Source organism: Erpetoichthys calabaricus, chromosome 7 (genome assembly GCF_900747795.2).
Source record: "Erpetoichthys calabaricus chromosome 7, fErpCal1.3, whole genome shotgun sequence".
In the NCBI taxonomy this organism is placed as follows: Eukaryota; Metazoa; Chordata; class Cladistia; order Polypteriformes; family Polypteridae; genus Erpetoichthys; species Erpetoichthys calabaricus.
The window spans coordinates 91,874,597-91,891,414 of NC_041400.2; the positions used below are offsets into that span (position 1 = coordinate 91,874,597).

The window sequence follows — 16,818 nt, forward strand, 5'->3', positions numbered from 1 at the left end:
CTCTGTTACAGAGATTTTTAAAATTATCTCTGCCAAGTGAACATGTTATCTAGCCTTTAATGATGAGGTGAAGGAATCAGTCTCTGAGGGGAATAATAAGTTAAACATTGACTTTTTCAGACTCAACAGGTCTTTGTAACACATTGTAAATTGTATGTTAGTTGCCTGTTGTATCAAGTAAGGCTTTAAGTAAATTTTATCAATGAGGACTGTGAGATTTACACTGGATAAAAGAAAACATTTCCATCATGTTTTATAGATGTTTGGTATGGGCTTCTCCTATGAACTCAGTATAACGGCTGTACTTTAAAAACAGTAGCATGGGCCTATGCAGATATGTGCTGAATTATGCAGAAGACGATAGCTTACCATTATGTTTATCTTAGCACTGACTCATCTTACTGATGTTTAGGGAGTAGAATAGCTTAAGTAGTTGACATTAATCAAAGTTCATCAAGAAAGGTTGTATCTTTATAAAAAATGTACTATATACCTCTGTTTTCCAGAAAATATTTGTCTAAAGCGCAACAATCTGCTATCTTTGTTAATTATTGTGCTGAACTGATGAAAATAGTGAAAAATTTTGAGGTTCACTGCCAATTAAATTTTTAAAGAATTTAACTATAAAGCCTGGAAATATTCTTTAAATTTTGAACGAATGTGTCAGCATTTCTTTTCATGCCAATCAAGATAAACACACATTCACTGTTTAAATAATGTCTAAAGCAATGTTTTGGGTAATATTTTGCTGAGTAAGTTTATTGTTGGGTGAACAAATTCCTAGATAGATTGGCCACAGAATTGTATTAAAAAATCTTAGTAAGTTAATTACTGATGTAGTTTGAAGACCTTGCTTAATTATATTGCTTATTTATTTGTAGTATTGGACCTACTACTGCACTATGATTTACTGTGATTCTCACCAGGAAAATAGTTTTTCAAAATCTGAGATATTTGAGAAATACTGCATTGAACCAATCCAAGTGTTAAATGGATTTATTATAACTTTCACATCATGGACGCTAAGAAACAATTTTTATGACACCAAAATCTACCCTTACTAATGTTGCGGAAGAAGAAAACAGACATATAGATAATCAAATTATCTCCTCCCAGATCTGGACCAGGGCATCATTGAGGTCCTGGGCAGTCTGAGATGCAACCTGGTGGTGTCAGATGGACCGAAACATAAAGTCCCAGAGGTGTTCTATTAGGTTTAGGTCAGGCAAGCGTGTGGGCCAGTCATTTCCTTCATCCTCCAAGTACTGCCTGCATACTCTCGCCACATGAGGCCAGGCATTGTTGTGCACCAGGAGGAACCCAGGACTCACTGCACCAGCATAGGGTCTCACAATGGGTCCAAGAATTTCATCCCGATACCTAATGGCAGTGAAGGTGCTGTTGTCTACCCTGTAGAGGTCTGTGTGTCCCTCCATGGATATGTCTCCCCAGACCATCACTGACTCATCACCCACCAAACCGCTCATGCTGAACGATGTTACAGGCAGCATAACGTTCTCCACGCCTTCTCCAGACCCTTTCACGAGTGTCACATGTGCTCAGGGTGAACCTGCTCTCATCTGTGAAAAGCACAGGGCGCCAGTGGTGGACCTGCCAATTTTGGTATTCTATGGCAAATGCCAATAGAGCTCCACGGTGCCAGGTAGTGAGCACAGGGCCCACTAGAGGATATCGGGCCCTCAGGTCACCCTCATGAAGTCTGAATCTGATTGTTCATTCGCATTCACACCAGTGGACTGCTGGAGGATAATTTGTAGGACTCTGGTAGTGCTCATCCTATTCCTCCTTGCCCAAAGGAGCATATACCAGTTCTGCTGATGGGTTAAGGACCTTCTATGGCCCTGTCCAGCTCTCCTAGAGTAACTGCCTGTCTCCTGGAATCTCCTGCATGCCCTTGAGACTGTGCTGGGAGACACAGCAAACCTTCTGGCAATCCATCCTGGAGCAGTTGGATTATCTGTGCACCCACTGTAGGGTCTAGGTATCACCTCATGCTACCATTAGTGACACTGACCGTAGGCAAATACAAAACTAGTGAAAAAACAGTCAGAAAAGATGAGGAGGGAAAAATGTCAGTGGCCTCCACCTGTTAAACCATTCCTGTTTTGGGGGTTGTCTCATTGTTGCCCCTCTAGTGCACCTGTTGTTAATTTTGTTAACACCAAAGCAGCTGAAACTGATTAACAACCCCCTCTGCTACTTAACTGACCAGATCAATATCCCAGAAGTTTCATTGACTTGATGCTATACTCTGATTGAAAAGTGTATGTATATAAAGCAAAAAATACAACCTTTAATCATTAATTTTTAAAATTTATTTATTTACTATTTTTTTCACTCAAATTCCACTTTAGGGTTAACATACACATTGAAAATGTTACCAAGTTAGCTACTTAACCTTTAGTTATTATGTGTACAGCTCCTTGTTAATTGGATACTAGGTGTGGAAAAGGGAAGCTATAAAGGGGCCAGTGTCTTAAAAAGCCAAAACAAAATTATTCAGTTCCTGTGCACTTAAAGCTATGGTGATTCAAAGACAAGAGTAGCAAGCGCTTTTCTTCTTTTTTCTTTTAGCTTCTAAAATTGTTGGCAGAAAGCAGGATCCACATTATCGCCCTAAGTGACTGATTGAGTTAAAAGTAGAGAGTACCATATCCTCTCCCAATTTTTCTTTGGTATAACTGGACAAAAAATGCAACCTGCACTTGTGTGTGTGTGTGTGTCTGCGTGTTTGTAAAGATTCCAGAGTCACTGTTCTGTTCTGTTCCCCTGTAAAATGGGATGCAGCTTGCAGCATTTCAACCTCATCTCACTCATGTAGTAAAAGCTATCTGCACTCAAACTCTGTGCAGGTAATGATAAATGCAGTTATATTAGAGGGTGAATAAGGTCGAGATAGAAGCTACTCATTTGGTGAAGTCAGTAAATATGTAGAGTAAATAGCTGCAGTGACAGGCAGTGTCTTTGATTTGTCTTAATGTGTTGGAGTTTTAGTTAAGGAATCTATTATGTAGTGGTAATTCATGGATTTTGATTAAGTTTAATGTTGCATAATAATGCTTATTACATTTTTGTTTTGTTACATTATTCCTAATCTTTCATTGTTATTAAATAAATAGTAAAGAAGTAAGCAACACCCTCTTATGAAGCACTGTTCTTATAATGCAGGAGTTCTCAGTTTTGGTCCTGGAAGGTTGCACCAGCCAGAAGTTTTCTTTCCAACGAAGTTTTTAATAAGCAGCTAATCACTGCAGTTAATGAAAGTTGTTATTTAATTGATTGGCAGGTTAGCACTCTTATTGTTTTTCCTAATAATTTATATTTTCCTTTTCTGAGAAGATCATCAAAATGTTTTTGTGTACTGGAATAGCTTTTGCTCTTTTCTTTCCAAATAAGTGCCATAGTGAGCTGTTGATTTCTATGCCATGTGCTTCTCATTGTTAATTGACAGCTGGGTAAGAAATTAAGAAGTATTTAAAATTGTGTTCAGCTGTTTTAAGACTGAAAGAACAATTCAATGTTTTGAATTTTAAACAAATGTGCTATGCACAATCAACTTCAAATAAGTACAGTATATTGAATCAACAGCACTCATTCTATATTAGACTCTGGCTGGAACAAAAACCACAACTACAAAAAAAGCCTCTGAGGCCTTCATGAACTGTGATTGAGGACCCCGGTAATCTAAAAAGATTCAATCTGATACAATGCAGACAAACATGGAAGAGCTAGAGGAGGTCCTAAGACACGGTCAGCTGAAATTCAGTAGGAAACCTGAACCTGCAATACTGGGGACCCAAATAAACAAACATACACACACACACACACCATACACAGCACATTCATAAGCGTACATACTAATCAATCATCAGGGTACATTTAAATACTTGTCACATGATGCACAGGCAGCCTGCTATTACTGCTGAGCAGATTGCAGGATCAGTATACTATTGTATATAATCTTCTTTTTGAAAACTTGGTCATGATAACTTTCACGTGAAAAGTTTTGCCTTATTTACCCCCCTCATGCCCCCCCCCCCCAATTTGGTTTCCACATAATCCTTCCTTGGACAAGTGCCCTGGTCTGTTGAAATTCTCCTTAATCCTTTAATACTTCACCTACAATTTAATCATTTCAGTTTTCTGACATTTTGTCATTCGTAATTTACTAAAGGAAAAGTGCTTTCATTTTTTTGTTTGCATGGGGAGAGCAGTTGGAAAAGAAAATGTCAAAGTAATGAATAAGGAAAGAAAAAATGCGCCTAATATTGCCTGTCATTGGTACCTGTGGGAGTTATTGCAGTACTTCATTTGTACTTGCAGAAGAACATTTCTTTCTCAACTGCTGACTGCAATTTACATCTTGTGTGGTGGATCCCTTTGCTGTCATTCTTGCTTCATTTTGGTATTGCTTTGGGTCTTATGATTTAGAGGTTTATATGGTTATTATTGTTACATTCACAGGGTACATTGGAATTTTTACTCGCATGTGCTAATCAACATGTAACACATTGCTACTCTTTGGCACCATGACTATTGAGTAAAACAAGCTTAACTTGAAACTTTTGTCTCCCAATCAAAATAGATTGGAGTTTCCCCCAAGCTTAGCAGCCTAGGATATCTAAACAGAAAATGTGCTCAGTTACCTTTAAGTTAAGTTGTTTATTATGCATTAAAAAACCCTGTAGAATTCACTTCACCATGAGTTTGGTGAAATTGCTGAAATATTTGGGAATTTCACCAAACTGAGATACATTGAAGTGAATGGGGAACAGAATTAGGTTTGAGTGGATATTAATAAGGCTTATGGTGGCCAAAAATGTGACCTGAACTGTGAAGCAGCAGTGCTAACCACTGTGCCTCAAACAACAAAATGTACAGATGGAAAGGTAACCACAAAGCATATACAGCAAATGGCCACAAACTAGAAATTTATATATATATATAATATATATTGTAACAGCCCAGGCCACAGACAGACACCACGCTGTTGTCACACAACACACTTTTATTCAACGTACTGGCACAGCACATAATAACCCACAGTGCTGACAATACCCTCAGTACTCAGTCCTTTTTTCCTTTGCTCCAACAAGCTCCACTCCTGTGCTCCCCTCCTAGCTCAGTCCACTGCCACCCGACTCCAGCTCCCGAGTTGTGGCAACTGTCTCCTTTTATAGAGGATCCGGAAGTGCTCTAGCTGTTCCCTGATTAGCTTTCGGCTGCACTTCCGGGTGAGATGGCAGTCCTGCACAGGAGGGCTCAGCCATTCTCCATACGCCCCCTGATGGTGTTCGTGAGCCACAGCAGGGTTCAACATCCCTGCTCTGTGGCAGTGTAGCAAACCTGGAGGGCTGTCCTCCGTCGTCCCGACCGGGTGAGTATCCCGGCCGCCCATTACACTGCCCTTACCTGCCGAGCTCTGTATGGCAAGATGTCCAGTCACGCGAGGGTCGTCCTCCTCCAGGAGAGTCCAGAGTCCACCGAATTGCCACCTTACCCAGAAAGACAGACACAACAAATCGGCAGGGAGACACACTGCCAACATCCCCATAGGGATTTCCAGTATAGACAATGTCTCCAGGTGTGACCCTGTTGGCGACATTCGTAGCACACCTGCCCCTCTCCATGCGTCCACATCCTGCGGAGATGGACACAGGATGGAATGTCCTGTTCTGCCCCACACACAGCCGAGGTTGGCCCATTTCTCCACCTACGCAGAGAGCGACCCTCGGACGTGTGGATTCACGTGCTGAAACGTCACCCGTTCTTTTTCTTATGGCTCCCCTCTTTTCTCTGGGGTGCGACAACGGTCTGGATTTCCTTACGTGAGACAGGGAGTCCTCGCACTATCTGCACCCCTTTTTCTTTCCGTGTGCTGATCGCCTGTTTGGCAGAGGTTCGCAGGGCCTGGATGACGGGGCCAGTTAAATGCTCCGTCCCTGGCATTTTCCGTTCGTCCTCCCCCGGCGCGAGCATCGTCCTCGGGGAGATCCCGATGTCAGATATCTTAGCTGAGTGATCGGCCACCATGTGTCAGACCCGATACTGTTCGACTCCCTTCAGTAAACTCCGGGGTCAATTTGCATTGAGTCCCCTTTTTTGTGTGTTACAAGGTGTCACTTACCTGTACCGCTGTGTCAACCCTAGGAAGAAGCCCGTTCATCAGTTGCCGCAGATACAAGTCTGCCTTCTCCAGCGGCACCTTGGCAGTCTTCTCCAGTTCCTCGATCACCGTCTTCAGTGTCCCGTTGATCTGTAAAACATCTCGTACTGGACGGAGAACCCTCTCCAGCTCCCGTACATCAAAGTTACTAGCCAAATCGACTGGCGACGTGTCCAGACATTCGGAAGTCGTGTTCGCCAGCCCTGAGCCTCTGAGCATGCAACCTCCCTGCACATGCCCAAGCGGGTCTTGCAAAGGCTTATGGGGAATGGAGTTCCAGGGTTTAGCCAATAGCTGGCCGGACTCCACCTGCGTAAGGCTCTCGATGGGGCTCTCAGCCACCCCCTGTTCCTCCTTACCTTTGCCGGAGGCGGTACTTCCGCTAGTCACAACATCCGGCCCATCCAGAAAACCAGCGTCCCATGGTTTAAGGCTCAGGTTCTCAGAGCAGCCCTGTAAACTCCAGTCGACCAACGAGCATCTGGAGCGACGCAGCAGGTCCACATCCGGGAGCAGAGCCGTGAGATCCTTGAGACTTGAATCGTCCGAGCAGGGGGCTGCATCTTTCTCCCATTCGCAGCCATCTAGCTGCTGGCAGGCTTCTGGGTTTCCACCCTTAAGGAGATGCAAAGCTGCGAGCGAGATAAAACACTTCCAGGGCTTATCAACTCTTCCACTCGCACATACCTCCTCCAATTCCCCGGATTAGCCTCCTTCTCTCCTGGGCCGGTTCCCTTGCTGTCAGTGACGCTGCTACGCTGGCCCCTGGCCGCTTTCCCAGGTTGCCAGGCTTTCCTCTTGCCCATAGTGGACGGGAGGGGACTTAGGTTAGCCTGTCTGGTTCTCAGGCTGACTGTAGCACGTGTTGCCGCACTGCCGTATGCGTGCGTGTGCGTGTGCGTGTGCAGTTGCTCTTTCTGTCTGGCACTGTCGTGCTGGGCCAGTTACAAAATTATTTAATGGGGCTCTTGCCAATAGACGGCCCAGAGTCCCATCTGGGATGCCACTGTAACAGATAGCCCAGACCACAGACAGACACCACGCTGTTGTCACACAACACACCTTTATTCAACGTACAGCACACAATAACCCAAGTGCTGACAATACCCTCAGTACTCAGTCCTTTCTTCCTTTGCTCCAACAAGCTCCACTCCTGTGCTCTCATCCTAGCTCAGTCCACTGCCACCCAACTCCAGCTCCCGAGTTGTGGAAAATGTCTCCTTTTATAGAGGACACAGAAGTGCTCCAACTGTTCCCTGATTAGCTTCTGGCTGCACTTCCAGGTGAGATGGCAGTCCTGGACAGGAGGGCTGAGCTGTTATCCATACGCCACCGATGGTGTTCATGAGCCACAGCAGGGTTGAACATCCCTGCTCTGTGGCAGTGTAGCAAACCTGGAGGGCTGTCCTCCATTTTACTGTATATATATATATATATATACAGTAAAAAAAGAGACAAGTGATGATATATCTTTTGGGCACCCAAAGGCCACCCACATATCTATATATATAAAATCCCTATGTGCGTCCAGGTGTCCGTGTGCGTGGGGCACGGTGCGATGCGCGATATTACTGTCAGAGAAAGTTAGAGGCGTTTTACGGAAATACAAACCAGTATTACTGCGAGAGGAAATTAAAGGTACACAATACAGTGACGCATATTACAGCCACATACAAGCCAGTATTACTGTCAGAGGAGATTAAAGGCATATTACCGACGCACACACCTGTATTACCGCCAGAGAAAATTAAAGGTATATTACGGACGTACAAGCCAGCGGACGTACAAGACGGTATCCTTCAATAAGGGAGCGCACAAAAAGGCGAGCCTCAAAAGGGCGACCTCAATTGGGCGCAGCGAATAAAGGCGCGCGTAAATAAAGATCTGCACCTTTGTTGCTCTTCACATATTCCAGAGCCATTTGAACTAAATTATCTATGAACGCCTTTATTCGACGCGCTCAATTGAGGTCGCCCTTTTGAAGCTCGCCTTTTTGTGCGTGCCCTTATTGAATAGAGCCGTACAAGACAGTATTACTGTCACAGAAAATTAAAGACACACAATACATGGCGGCAGCCCACGAAGAACGGTCAGCTCAGCAAGTAAACATCAACAAAAGAAAGGCTGAAAGAAAGAAAAATACGACCAACAAAAAGAATGAGGTCAAAGTCCCTTGCCATTTAATATAGACTGTTCCTACTAATGTTTATGCACTACTGTTCTAGCGCCTGTTATTGTAACAGGCTAAATGACTAGTATTATAAATAAAATACAAGTATTGACAAGTCAAAAAGAACAGAAATTGTTGTAATGATGCAAGTCTCCAAAACAGACTGCTCAAGATGCCAGAGCTTCTTGTATTATTGGCTCCTGGCAGGAAGAGACAGATCCAGGCAGGCAGACACCGGAGATGACATCAGAGATGTTATAGTCGTCAATCATCCAGTCTGCAGAGAGGGGAAGAGAAAAGGCATCAGCCGAGAGCGTCATCTGGCTTTAATAAAAGTGTAAGGATAATCCCTACCCATTACTCCAGTTTGCAGTATCTTCGCTAATGTATGCAAAGAAGGCAACATAACCATCAAGGTATTGCACAGTGTCGTCTTTTAAGTGAGATAGTAGTAGATCTTTTAAGAGCGCCAGGAACAAAGGTATAGGCTGAGCTGCGTTTTCCAGCCGTTTTTCTGTGGTGGCACACTTTTTGTAACCCAAAAAATCCCAAGGCACACCACAATTCCAATAACTACAAAAGCATTAAATCTATAGATGTGCTAAACTGTCTGAAGGGGCAGGACAGGGGGCCGAAAAAAATGCAGCTCGGAGATTGCCATTCACAGACACAGGACTTAGTGAGCACTTTGAACATATTTCTTGTCTGCTTCATCCCTTTGCCCACTCATACAGGTTGTCAACTCTCTGCCTCACTCCTCTCACTCACTGTCAGAGGCAACTCATATGCCCACAGTCCCTAAACTCTATGAGAGTCACTGGCGAACACACACCCAGACAGATGTACCCCTGACATATCTCCTGGCTGCTAAAGTGCTCTCTAAGCACTGTTTATGCAAAACAGCAATCACGGAGCTGCTTTTATGTTGACTTCTCCAGGTGGTCTCATCCTCCTCAGTCTCGACCACTTGAGGAGAGTGTCTCTCTCAGCTCTGAACACAGGACCACTAAACTGTTATGGCCACAGAGCACCAGTTGAAAATCACTTGTGTGGGGTATAATTTTCAAGTCGTTGATGGTGGTGAACAATTGAGGATAGTATTTTGTGGAGATTTAGCACAAGTTTCCAATGTATTCCTATTTAAAAGTTTTGTATTATTTCAATTAAATCATTCTTTAGCAGTGCTTTCAAAGTCAATAGTCATTTCAATCATTTAATTTTTACTTTGACACATCTGTGTCTCATATTCTATGCCAATCTGATAATTAATTAATTGGCCTTGTTTTCTTATTGCCTTCTTTTCAACTTGCCCTTTAGGAAGGCATTCAAATTCAGATTGTACTTGCTCAATTAGTATTTTTTTTAAAGTTGAGGCTTAAGGTCATTCTTGTTTAAGTTTAAACTATCCCATTATTTTTTTAATTCCTTTGTGTTGATTCTTCATTAATTTTGTTATTCAGTGTGTATTTACTTCATGATTTATGTATTAACTTTATAACTACATATATTAATGTTAGATGCCATTTATCATGATTAATTACATATATTTATGTTATTAATACATTTTTTTAATCGAGTCCCAGCCTTAATATATATATATATATATATATATATACAGTATATATATATATATATATATATATATATATATATATATATATATATATATATATATATATATACACTCAATATATATATATATATATATATATACAGTAATTCCTCCTCCATCGCGGGGGTTGCATTCCAGAGCCACCCGCGAAATAAGAAAATCCGCGAAGTAGAAACCATATGTTTATATGGTTATTTTTATATTGTCATGCTTGGGTCACAGGAGGTTGTAGAGAAACAGGAACGTTATTCAAACACTGCAAACAAACATTTGTCTCTTTTTCAAAAGTTTAAACTGTGCTCCATGACAAGACAGAGATGGCAGTTCTGTCTCACAATTAAAAGAATGCAAACATATCTTCCTCTTCAAAGGAGTGAAGCAAACAAATCAATAGGGCTGTTTGGCTTTTAAGTATGCGAAGCACCGCGGCACAAAGCTGTTGAAGGCGGCAGCTCACACCCCCTCCGTCAGGAGCAGGGAGAGAGAGAGAGAGAGAGAGAGACAGAGAAAAATCAATACATGCCCTTTGAGCTTTTAAGTATGCGAAGCACTTTGCAGCATGTCGCTTCACGAAGCAGCTGCACACAGCAGGTAGCAACGTGAAGATAATCTTTCAGCATTTTTAGACGAGCGTCCGTATAGTCTAGGTGTGCGAACAGCCCCCCTGCTCACACCCTCTACGTCAGGATCAGAGAGAGTCAGCGCAAGAGAGAGAGAGAAAAGTAAGTTGGGTAGCTTCTCAGCCATCTGCCAATAGCGTCCCTTGTATGAAATCAACTGGGCAAACCAACTGAGGAAGCATGTACCAGAAATTAAAAGACCCATTGTCCGCAGAAATCCGCGAACCAGCAAAAAATCCGTGATATATATTTAAATATGCTTACATATAAAATCCGCGATGGAGTGAAGCCGCGAAAGGCGAAGCGCGATATAGCGAGGGATTACTGTATATATACTCACCAGATACTGACAAGCGTGTATTCACTGTAAATTGTTCATGCATACGCAAAACAGATTGGGCAGCACTGCAAAATATGAGATGGAGTACACTTACAGTACGTATACATAGAAGTTCTGTGCATGCATGATCAGGTAATGACATCCTCATTCAACATGGCTGCTACAGCTATGTGATATCAAGGCCTCACAACAAAATATGAAAAAAGTTTGCCTAAGCCGGTGACATGTTAGATTTTCCAGAAATAATTTAGCAAACAAAGTTGCCGGCAAATCTAGGAAATTCGTTGTGAAATTTTTTTGAACAACTCTAGTGTTTCCTCAAGTGAGTCTCATATATTGTTTTTGATTATTTCATTTAATTCAGCAAAATAAAAATCTGAGATATTATCTTTTTTAAGTACTTTGCCAAAAATAAGATTCTTGTGGCATGAAATTCAATATGCAAAACAGATTACATAACATAACATAACAATAAATAATTCCAAAACCAGATACACAACTGGGTTTTTAATAATTAATAATTGTGGAGTAAAATTCCCTAATTGGAGATACAAACAGAATCATGTCATACAGGGTCCAATAGGATCCTAAAAATTAATTGTCTGAGGAGAGTGTGGCATTAACTGTTCTTGATATGTCAGAATGTCTCGCACATGCTTGGTAGATAAAGAATGATGTCTCAGAAGACAGCAGTTGTATGTGAACAGACGTTGTCATTTTGGAATATGGCACTAGTCAGCCCAGCCACAAAAGTTCATCCAGTGTGTGACCAGTTTTTCCATCTCTTATAATCAGTAGAGAAAATCCACTGTTGTAAGAGATGGTGCATTTCAGAAATGTGTTTGGAAAAGATTACTCAGTGTTGGTTCATACTGATTAATACCCAAGTGAGACTGAGCTGATGATGGTAAATGATCATTGGTAGGCTAAATAATAGATGCCATCTCTACAACCTCACCTCTGTCAATCTACGGATCAGGGAGTTATACTCCATGGTTGTTCACCCATTGTAATTGTAATTGTTGTCCTGCAGTCATCTTGTGATGACCCTACCTAGTTATATTCTTTTTGTGTGACAAGCCCAATAACTACCTCTGAAGTCACAATAATGCAACCAAGACTGACCATGCAAATGTCACATGCTTAAGCTGATCTCCTTTTATGTGCAGCTGTTTTGTCATCAAGTGTAGTTTCTTAAAGAGTAGAACTCATGCAATTCCCTTAGAATAATATGCAACAATTCAAAAGCATGATAGCAAATATACCTTTTGTTTATTAAGTATGCCGAATATTTAAACACAAGCAAAAAAAAAAAAAAAACTGGTGCAAATGCATTCCTTTTTCTGAACTTTCAAACACTACTGAAATAAAATACAGTACAGAGAAGCAGATAGTGCAAAGCATATTATACTCCACCAATAAATAACATTGCATAATGCTACTCAAAAGTTGTTCACTTACAAAGAAATTCTGTCAATACCTAACCAGATATTATTCCAAAAAAGAGTCACTGCTGAGAACATCATGTTGAATATAATCTTTAAAAACATTACTGAGATAGCACATATCACATACGAAATAGTTTAATATGGTGACACATCCGGCACTAATTGCTGTGCCATAAACATTTAATGGGTTTAGAGCACACTGTCAGACTTTAAGAACATGAATTCAGCAGTAACAAAAACAGACCATAAAAAATTATGCTACAGAGGAAAATGTAAGTTTATGAATACAATTCATATTGAATACAGTTCACCCAATCTGGGCAAAGGTTAAAACTGGAGTGGGGGGCAATGCTAAAAATCCTTCAGTTTCTAGAATACAACACAGACTATTAAAGTATACACCTTTTTAAGCAAGATGAAAAGAAATGTTTTTCTTTCTAAATCTTATGATTTAAGTATTGAATAGTTACATCATAGTTAAATCTATCTATCTATCTATCTATCTATCTATCTATCTATCTATCTATCTATCTATCTATCTATCTATCTATCTATCTATCTATCTATCTATCTATCTATCTATCTATCTATCTAATGCTTAAACATTTACTACTTCTGGACAAAATGTTTCAAATATTTTTGTATCTGTAATTGTCATAGTATTTATTTTTTAAGGGGTCATTTTGCTTTGCAGAGTAATTATTATATTCTTCTGTTTTGTTTTTTCAGTGCCTATCAGTCAATGATTTCTTTTCACTTTATGGAATGAATAATCATAGTCGAATAACAGCAGAAAACTTAAAGAATATTTGCCCCGCCATAATTCAACAAGTTATTATTCGTCCCTGTGTCGTCAGAACACCTGAATCAGATGTTAATCCTGTTCATGCTGATAAACCATTACCTTACCAAGGTGAGAAATGCACTTGCTGCCTGGTTGCTGTCATCATCTGTATAACTAACAACGTTGCGTATAATTTGATGTTTCTTATCTTGTGCTTTCAGAATTCATTGACTTTAAACTGCAAGGAAAAATGTTTGTGGCATTTAAGTTATAATATTTGGTGGAAAGAAAATGTTAACTTTAGATATACTGTATTGTTATAATCCCAACCTTCATGTAAGACCATATTTGTATGTGTAAAAATTGATAGCCCACAAGTCTGTTACCCTTATATATATCAATAATTTGATGACTTACAGTAATAAATTACATTTGAAAGATACTGTATATGTTTAGGGCAGAGTATTGACAAAAAGTAGTTTTCTTTTTATTTCCTTTTTTCCCTTCTTAAAATTTTTCTAACATAAACCAATGTCACATTTAACTAATTTTGAGTTTCACCGGTTTGAAATATAGGGAATGTGTGTCTGTGTGCATTTGGATAAATCTAGTATATGTATGTCATCCCAGATTCAGCTAAACCCAATTCAGGATCATGAGGAGCACTGGATACAATGCTGGAAATTGCAGGAAACACCTGACAGGACTATTTTAAACTGACAGGTGCCCTTTCCATCCTTGCTCCTTTCAACAACCGTTTCAACCATTGTCTTCAGTGTCAATGTCCATTCAAGCACAAGGTCTGCTTTTTTAATGGCATATGCCACAAGTGTATTACAATTCATCCTCACAGGGACTCTCCTAACAGAACAATATGATAGAAATTTTGAAAGATGAAACTAACAAAGATAATGAGTTGTAGTACCATTCTGGTGACCCCATATAATTGAATGAAAGAAAATAACAAAAGCATGCAACAAATTTCAGCAACATCTTCTTAGACACGAGTGCCAAAGTGCCGTGAACAAAGCTGGCAGATCTTCTATTTATCAGTCCTTCTGGCAGAAAGAGGCAGGTCCAGTGGTTAGATACCGGAAGTAATGTCAGTGGTGGTGCAATCTTTCAGTCTGCAGAGAGAAAAAGAGAAAATGGCATTAGCACACAGTGCCAAGCCCTGACATGGCAGGAAATTATCATTACCAGAGCCCTTAAACTGTCCCCTGTGTGCACGCGTGTAACATAACAATAACCACAGAAATTCAGTAGCAAGCCATACATAATAGGACACTACAGACATTACCTACAATTCAAATAGGGCATTGAACACAAAGTGAAAATGTTATTATTACAATATTATAGTACAGCTGTACAGCTGGATTGCCTTAACATACTGACAGTATGTAAAAAACTGCCTCTGAATTGGCTAGTTTGTATAATCTGTGGAGTGTGACCACATGAAGACTGAGATGCCTGAGAACCCCAATAATGCTGAAATCATTAGTGTGAGTATGTTTGATTTTAATACACTGAAAAGAAGGCTTTTTTTCTGTGAATTTCTGTGCTGTCAAGATAGTGTTTTGAATGGCCTACATTGTAAACTGATGTGTTATCCTGGCATTGTTATTGGCAATTAATAACTCCATTCTCAGAGGTACAGATAAAAAGTACTAATAAATGTAAACCATTTTTGAATTCTTGTATAAAAAATGTCATGATCACTGCAGAAAGTACATCACTAAGTTAAAGATTTCATTGCCTATTTTGATAAACTTACAGACTGCATAGTTATCTTGAGAATGGCCTTAGAGGACTTGAGCTTTCTGACATACTTAAACAAAATAGTCACATTAAAAGCTCATTTAGCATGGTTTTTCAGGCCAAAGTTGCAGTAAGGTGGAGCATATGCCAGCAGAACTTGGTACAAAGCAGAAATTGGCCAGTGATGCCATTGCACTCCTACACACATCTAAACACTCTTATCTCTCTATTATATAAAAAAATCCTGGGACGAAACGAGACTTTTTAGCCTGGGATGAGACATGACTTTTTCAGAGAGATACTTTCAAGTCCCGCAAGACAAAACTTTGTGCCAAGGGATTTAACCACGCCCGGGGCTGGAAATAAAAGACAGAGCAGATGACAAAGTAGAACACCGTAAAGAGGTTCAAAAATGTTACGCAATACATGCGATACACATGCAGAGCAGGTTAGAGATAATGAAAGTACTAAAATTTGAAAGCCTGAAAAAAAATGATAGTAAAGATCGCATTAGCGCAAACAAATGGAAATTATATACTCAGTGAAATAACGGAACAGAGAAAAGAGATCGAATATATTGTTCGGATTTAAACTTTAAGTTGGAGACTTGTAGATCATCTAATTCGTGTTGCCATCAGGGAAAAGTAGTGTTTCTTCCTAATGAAGAGGTGTATCCGCGAGAATTAAAAGATTTGTCGTTTTGTGAAAGTGAAATCCACATACGCGAGCGGCAGAGACGCAAAGTGGCTGGCGCATAGTAAAGCCCCCTAGTAGTTAAATAAGAAAATAAATAAATGAAAGGTTATAGTTGCCCATCAACCTAACTGAATGCTTTTGGACTATTGGAAAAAGCTGGAGATCCTTTAGTTTCATAGCAGGAAGAAAACTGCATTTCACAAAGATGATGCTATCATCCAACACTACCACCTCCCACTGCTCCCTGCAGAGACAACATATTGCTGCATCATATGCACCTGTTTCTGCATTGAGGTGCTTTTTTCTATTTTTTTTATACAGAATGCTTCAACACATAAGTAATGATACGTTACTGTGAGGTAATCTTACGTGTGAAAGCGAGGTTTCATGCTAGCAGGTTAAAGTTGTCCTGCTTGACAAACTTCACCAAAGTAGCAATTCCTCAATCTTTCCTTCTCTGACTTCTCCTTAGTAAATACTCTTTTGCAAAAATATTTCGTAGCCCTTGATGCAAAAAAATCAAACCAAAATTAATTTTATTATTTATGATTGTCTACTTCTTCTTTGTATAAATGTGTGGTATTTGTGTTCCTCTAACAGCTAAAGCAAAAAAAAATACTTTTCATGAAACTTCACTTTTTACTTATCACTGTTACATTTTACAGTAGCAGACTTCGAACTTCCTTTGTGATAATTATATCAGTCATTGGCAAACTAAGTTGGTGTAAAGTGTAACCAACTTGATACTGGGTAATCTAACGATACACGTAACATTTCCTTAGCATACACATTCTTCTGCTAGGATTCTGCAATTCTAGCAAATATTTAAAACACATTAAAAAGCTTTACTACTTAAAGAATGAAGTGCAGCAAAAATATTTACAACCTGGAAGTGTTAGTGTCAACTCAAAAGCGTGTTGAAAAGCAATCGATTTATAACATTTTGGTTCTAGCCTTAACTCAGCAAATGGTCTTAATCAGACTTTTCTTTATTTGAAGCTATGATTGCGTACACAGATACTATAAACCACTTGTCTAACCTCTAGAGACGTCTGTTATATTCTCCCTCCAAAGATTGCAGAATGACTGTGTCACTTTGGACTCTGTATCATTGCTTTCTAGTTCTATACTGCACTCTATCTGGGGCACCTCCTGGGGTATGTTAATTTAAGATTCCAATCTTTTTTGAAGATTGAAATTATT

The 16,818-nt window shown here is 40.0% G+C and overlaps 1 protein-coding gene across 1 annotated transcript in view; it reads left to right on the forward strand.

The window, feature by feature from the left end:
- Positions 1-16,818, forward strand: part of slc39a8 (solute carrier family 39 member 8) — a 70,713-nt gene that overhangs the window by 22,170 nt on the left and 31,725 nt on the right. Inside the window, exon 2 of the mRNA XM_028805169.2 lies at positions 13,107-13,290. Coding sequence (XP_028661002.1) covers positions 13,107-13,290 — 184 coding nt within the window. The remainder of the gene's footprint in view (positions 1-13,106; positions 13,291-16,818) is intronic.